At 56.5% G+C, this 6,857-nt stretch overlaps 1 protein-coding gene across 1 annotated transcript; it reads right to left on the minus strand.

Annotated features, from left to right (window-relative positions):
• Positions 1-312: 312 nt before the first annotated feature.
• Positions 313-6,581, minus strand: LOC120503465 (tubulin alpha-3 chain). Its single transcript, XM_039711956.1, has 4 exons — positions 6,560-6,581; positions 4,638-4,881; positions 3,438-3,586; positions 313-1,691 (listed from the first exon to the last, which is right to left on the minus strand). Exons 2-4 carry the CDS (start codon positions 4,837-4,839, stop codon positions 708-710), a joined length of 1,335 nt encoding a protein of 444 aa, XP_039567890.1. The 5' UTR covers positions 4,840-4,881; positions 6,560-6,581; the 3' UTR covers positions 313-707.
• Between the last annotated feature and the right edge of the window lie 276 nt (positions 6,582-6,857).

Below are 6,857 nucleotides of genomic sequence, written 5' to 3' on the forward strand. Positions count from 1 at the left end.
ATTTCCCAAATCCTCAGCACTTCCCCAAACCACCAGGATTTGCTCAGGGAACACCTGAGCTTGACCAAAGCTGGTGAGGAGGTCAAAAAGCGCTCCCAGCTACTCAGGAGTGATCCCTGATCCCAGCCAGGGAATTCCCCGAGCAGCAGCCAGCCCCAGACAGAAATCCCCACAGGATACAGGACGCTTCCCCCACAGCACTAATTAGGGTTGATGACTCTCACAGCACACCCTGATCAGCATCTGCTCTTCTCCTCAGGCCATCTGGAGCAGGAGCCTCCCCACAAATCCCCCCCGGGGGAATCCAAGGAATTCCGAGCCAAAAAAACCCCTCTTTATTCATATACAAAAAGCCATTTGCATAGAAGTTTACAGGTGCGTTTCTAATTCCAAAGTGCTTTCACAAGAAAAAGCCAGAGCAAGAGTTTGCCATTCCAGCCAAAGCAGGCAGCTTGGACATTCCCTGGGCTAGGAACCAGGATCTCCTGGCTAGGCGGGATGTCAGGCCTAAGTTAGGCCCGACTCAGCGTCACTCGTCAATAAACAGCAGTGGGGTAAAGCTCAAGGCACCCAGGCTAGAGAGGAGCTCTGCGAGCCCAAACTACGCAAGCAGGGGAGGTTTAATACATCAAACATGGCTCCGGGCCCTCAGGAACTCGGGACACAAGTCCGGATCCCAGCTGAGGTCAAGACCAGGCCGCAGTCTGTCAATACTCATCCTCATCACCCTCCTCCTCCTCCCCGTCCGCCGAGTCCCTTCCAACCTCCTCATAATCCTTCTCCAGGGCCGCCAGGTCCTCCCTGGCCTCGGAGAACTCGCCCTCCTCCATGCCCTCCCCCACGTACCAGTGCACGAACGCCCGCTTGGCGTACATCAGGTCAAACTTGTGGTCCAGGCGGGCCCAGGCCTCGGCGATGGCCGTGGTGTTGCTCAGCATGCACACAGCCCTCTGCACCTTGGCCAGGTCGCCGCCGGGCACCACCGTGGGCGGCTGGTAGTTGATGCCCACCTTGAAACCGGTGGGGCACCAGTCCACGAACTGGATGGAGCGGCGCGTCTTGATGGCGGCGATGGCGGCGTTGACGTCCTTGGGCACGACGTCGCCGCGGTAGAGCAGGCAGCACGCCATGTACTTGCCGCGGCGAGGGTCGCACTTGACCATCTGGTTGGAGAACTCGAAGCAGGCGTTGGTGATCTCCGGCACGGAGAGCTGCTCGTGGTAGGCCTTCTCCGCCGAGACGATGGGCGCGTAGGTGGTGAGCGGGAAGTGGATGCGCGGGTAGGGCACCAGGTTGGTCTGGAACTCGATGAGGTCCACGTTGAGGGCGCCGTTGAAGCGCAGCGAGGCGGTGACGGAGGACACGATCTGGCCGATCAGCCTGTTGAGGTTGGTGTAGGTGGGGCGCTCGATGTCCAGGTTGCGGTGGCAGATGTCGTAGATGGCCTCGTTGTCCACCATGAAGGCGCAGTCCGAGTGCTCCAGCGTGGTGTGCGTGGTCAGGATGGAGTTGTAGGGCTCCACCACGGCCGTGGACACCTGCGGGGCCGGGTACACCGAGAATTCCAGCTTGGACTTCTTGCTGTACTCCACGGAGAGCCGCTCCATGAGGAGCGAGGTGAAGCCGGAGCCAGTGCCTCCTCCGAAGCTGTGGAAGACCAGGAAGCCTTGGAGTCCACTGCACTGGTCAGCCTGCAGCAGAACATCAGACATTTACCCCAAAAACTACCCCAAGAATATTGGATATTCATCCCTGTCAGCACTGGAGTAACTATCCCAAGAATACTGGGATAATCATCCCAAGAAAACGAATATTTTTCCCTGCAAGGCCCAGGATAATTATCCCAAGAAAACGGATCTTTTAGCCCGTAAGGACTGGGATAATTATCCCAAGAAAACGGATCTTTTAGCCCGTAAGGACTGGGATAATTATCCCAAGAAAATGGATCTTTTAGCCCGTAAGGACTGGGATAATTATCCCAAGAAAATGGATCTTTTAGCCCGTAAGGACTGGGATAATTATCCCAAGAAAACGGATCTTTTAGCCCGTAAGGACTGGGATAATTATCCCAAGAAAATGGATCTTTTAGCCCGTAAGGACTGGGATAATTATCCCAAGAAAATGGATCCTTTAGCCCGTAAGAACTGGGATAATTATCCCAAGAAAATGGATATTTATCCCTTAAAGTACTAGAGGAACTATCCCAGGAATACGGGATATTTATCCCAAGGATTAGAAAGCTATCCCAATAATATTGGGTATTTATCCCTGTAAGGATGGGGATAACTATCCCAAAAAAAAGGGATATTTATCCATTTAAGGACTGACTGGGATAGCTATCCCAAAAGAAATGGATATTTGTCCATTTAAGGATTGGGATAACCATCCTAAGTAATACAGCACAAAATTCTGCTTAGAGCACTCCCCAAGCATCTTAAGCCCGGTTTTAACTCAACAATTCTCTGCTTTTAGGACAAACACACAAATCCAGGGGCCTTCCCGAGCCCCAGACCAAATCCCAACAGCAGCAGCAACGCTCGGACCTCACCTAAAGATATTTTTTAAATTTAAGACTTTTTCCTTTCAAGACTTCTACCCCAAACCCCAAAACGTTGCCCAGAAGGGACAATGAGCCCCAAACCAAATCCCAACAGTAATTTCACAACCCTTGGACCTCACCTAAAGATATTTTTTTAATTTAAGACCTTTTCATTTCAAGACTTCTACCCCAAACTCCAAACCGTTGTCCGGAAGGGACAACCAGCCTCAAAACAAATCCCAACAGCAGCAACAACGCTCGAACCTCACCTAAAGATATTTTTTTAATTTAAGACCTTTTCATTTCAAGACTTCTACCCCAAACCCCAAAAGGTTTTCTGGAAGGGACAACAAGCCTCAAACCAAATCCCAACAGCAGCAACAACGCTCGAACCTCACCTAAAGATATTTTTTTAATTTAAGACTTTTTCATTTCCAGACTTCTACCCCAAACCCCAAACCGTTGCCCAGAAGGGACAACAAGCCTCAAACCAAATCCCAACAGCAGCAACAACGCTCAGACCTCATCTAAAGATGTTTTTTTAAATTTAAGACTTTTTCCTTTCCAGACTTCTACCCCAAACCCCAAACCGTTGCCCAGAAGGGGACCTTCCCGAGCCCCAAACCAAATCCCAACAGCAGCAACAACGCTCAGACCTCATCTAAAGATGTTTTTTTAAATTTAAGACTTTTTCCTTTCCAGACTTCTACCCCAAACCCCAAACCGTTGCCCAGAAGGGGACCTTCCCGAGCCCCAAACCAAATCCCAAGAGCAGCAACAACGCGAAGACCTCACCTGAAGATATTTTTTTAATTTAAGACTTTTTCCTTTCAAGACTTCTACCCCAAACTCCAAAACGCTGCCCGTTATTTTACCCCAGAGGCGGCGTTCCCCTCACCATTTTCCGGATCCTGCTGAGCACGGTGTCGATGATCTCCTTGCCGATGGTGTAGTGGCCGCGGGCGTAGTTGTTGGCAGCGTCCTCCTTGCCGCTGATGAGCTGCTCCGGGTGGAAGAGCCCGTGGTAGGTCCCCGTCCTGATCTCATCTGCACCGGGAGGAGAAATCAGAACACAGAGAAAGGTTTTGGGAGAAGCTGACGGAGCAAAATCCATGGGAAGTCCAGCAGGAGGTCATGGCGTGGTTAGGGAAGGGTTGTGGGAATGATGGAAGGGGGAGGAATAAAGTCACGTGTATAAAGTCCTACCAGAACTCCAACTCTAGCCTGAAATCCTAAATTAATCTGGTTTAATGAGCTGGGACACCACAATTCCAGCGTTTTTGTGGGATCAGTTACCACGGGCAGCTTGGAGGAGAAGTCTGGAAGCTGCACCTGCATCCCCTGCTCCACAGCACAGAAGGGACACAGACAAAGCCCCCCAGTGCTGACATTTCCACCTGACCCAGCTCCAGAGTTTTTGAATCCACTCCATCCCAACACTGGGCACATTCCATAATCTCCTGGGGCTCACTCATTAAGTTCTCCGTTTGATACCTTAATGAGGTGTCTAAAAATTAAGCAGAACCCAAACAAAAGTCTGCAACCCTTTAATTAGGACTAATGAGTCACATCCCAGATGGAAAGCTAGGAGAAGCCTGGAAGGCAGGAGCAGGCTGGATTGGAGTCATTTCCTAAATAAGTAATTATCATTTTCTGGGAAAACATCTCAAATGGAGGTGCCACGCAAACAAACAGCCAGAGATCCCTGCGGGAGCTGGAGGGGGAAGTGGGAATCTTTTGGAATCCCTCAGGCTGGAGAAGATCTCCAAACAGCCAGGTCCCACAAACCCGTGGCACTTTGTGGGAGGCATCAGAACCAGACGTGCCACATCTGGCCGTGGGATGGTGGAATTCCAGCCAGGAACACCAAGGCTGGCAAGTCCAGGTCACTCTCCACCTGCTGAAGGTCCCAAAAGGAGGGAGCAAAGACAACATGGTGACAGCCACGGGTTTGTCCCTCCTGGTCCCTTTTGGAAGCGTAAATTCCATCTGCTCCCAATGGGGACATTTAAGCAGAGCAGTGGGAACACCAGGATCCCACGGAAAAAGGGTTGGGAATTACGGATGAAGATGGATCGGGGCAAAATCCCGGTTTTACCAATGACGGTGGGCTCCAGGTCTATGAACACGGCCCGGGGCACGTGCTTGCCAGACGCCGTCTCACAGAAGAAGGTCTCGAAGGAGGAGTCCACTGGCTCGGAGTTGGGATCCATGGATTTCAGCTGCTTGGAGCTGGGAATGGTCCCATCGGCCTGGATGCCGTGCTCCAGGCAGTAGAGCTCCCAGCAGGCGTTGCCCATCTGCACCCCGGCCTGCCCGATGTGGATGGAGATGCACTCCCTCTGGAAAAGGGAAATAGGGAATTTCAGATATCCCAGGGATGGAAATGCACTTCCTCTGGAAAAGGGAAATGGGAATTTCAGACATCCCAGGGATGGAGATGCACTCCCTCTGGAAAAGGGAAACGGGAATTTCAGATATCCCATGGATGGAAATGTGGATGGAAATGCACTCCCTCTGGAAAAGGGAAACAGGGAATTTTACAGTCCTGGGGATGGAAATGCACTCCCTTCGGAAAAGGGAAACAAACAGGGAATTTCACACATCCCGGGGATGGAAAGTGGATGGAAATGCACTCCCTCTGGAAAAGGGAAACAAACGGGAATTTCAGACATCTGTGGATTGGGATTTCCAGCCCCCAGAGCTCTCCCCAGAGCCATGCCGGGATGATGAGGGAAACAGGCGGCGTCCGCCCACCACGGGAGCTGCAGTCAGGATCAAAGCAGGATCAAACCGGGATCTGCCGGACACAGCATTCCCGGGAAAGGCTGTCCCAGCCCCGGGAAGGAGCCCGGAAGGCGCTGCTGGCTCCACGCTGGGGCAGGAGGCAGCTGAGCAGCAGCAGCTCCTCACATCCCGATGGAGCAGCAGCAGCTCCAGGCTCCTGACCCGGGAAAAAGAGCTCAGGGAGAAGCCAAGCTTGGAAAGGCCGAGCTGGGCCAGGAAAGGCCGAGCCGGGCCGGGCAAGGCCGGGCCGGGCCGGGCAAGGCCGAGCCGGGCCGGGCAAGGCCGGGACGGGCTGGGCCGGGGGCCGGGAAAGGCCGGGCCGGGCCGGGAAAGGCCGGGCCGGGCCGGGAAAGGCCGGGCCGGGCCGGGAAAGGCCGGGCCGGGCCGGGAAAGGCCGGGCCGGGCCGGGAAAGGCCGGGCCGGGCCGGGAAAGGCCGGGCCGGGCCGGGAAAGGCCGGGCCGGGCCGGGAAAGGCCGGGCCGGGCCGGGAAAGGCCGGGCCGGGCCGGGAAAGGCCGGGCCGGGCCGGGAAAGGCCGGGCCGGGCCGGGAAAGGCCGGGCCGGGCCGGGAAAGGCCGGGCCGGGCCGGGAAAGGCCGGGCCGGGCCGGGAAAGGCCGGGCCGGGCCGGGAAAGGCCGGGCCGGGCCGGGAAAGGCCGGGCCGGGCCGGGAAAGGCCGGGCCGGGCCGGGAAAGGCCGGGCCGGGCCGGGAAAGGCCGGGCCGGGCCGGGAAAGGCCGGGCCGGGCCGGGAAAGGCCGGGCCGGGCCGGGAAAGGCCGGGCCGGGCCGGGAAAGGCCGGGCCGGGCCGGGAAAGGCCGGGCCGGGCCGGGAAAGGCCGGGCCGGGCCGGGAAAGGCCGGGCCACGCTGGGAAAAGCCGAGCCACGCTGGGAAAAGCCGAGCCAGGCTCGGAAAAGCCGAGCCAAGCCTGGAAAAGCCGAGCCAAGCCGGAGTCAGCGGGATTGCCCCGGGGCACAGCAGGGCCGGGCTGGCTCCCAGTCTGGGTTTATCCAGGTCACCTCCCGCAGGCTGGGACTCCAGGGAAGCTCCGCGGGAGCGGCGGCTCCTGGAGGCTCCCTGGGCACGTCCCTGGGTAATTGGCACCTGCTGCTGCCACCACGCCGAGATCAAAGCCGTGGCACAGAATCCCAATTACTGCCCTGCCATCCCTGGGGATCACCGGGAAAAGGAGCTGATCCCGTTTTTTGGGGCAGCTGGGCTCAGGTCTCAGCCCACCTCACCAAGCTGGGTCCCCACAGGTCAGCCCAGCTTGGAGGGGGCGGTGGGAAGAGCAGATCCCAAATCTCCTGGGCGCAGCCACCCAAAGCGCCCAGGAGGCTCCAGAGGATTCCAGCCGGGCATCCAGGGAGATGATCCAACAAAACGTCTCCGTCCCGTTCCCCAAGCGTGGGTGTGCCAAGATCTTCCCATCCCTCAAGGAGCTCCAGAGGCCACCGGAGCCAGGGCTGGATCATTCCTGGGACACGGGGACAGCGACCCGGAGCTGCCCAAACACCCCCAAATCCCAGCGAGG

Source organism: Passer montanus, unplaced genomic scaffold, assembly GCF_014805655.1.
Source record: "Passer montanus isolate IOZ18808 unplaced genomic scaffold, ASM1480565v1 scaffold259, whole genome shotgun sequence".
Taxonomy (NCBI): domain Eukaryota; kingdom Metazoa; phylum Chordata; class Aves; order Passeriformes; family Passeridae; genus Passer; species Passer montanus.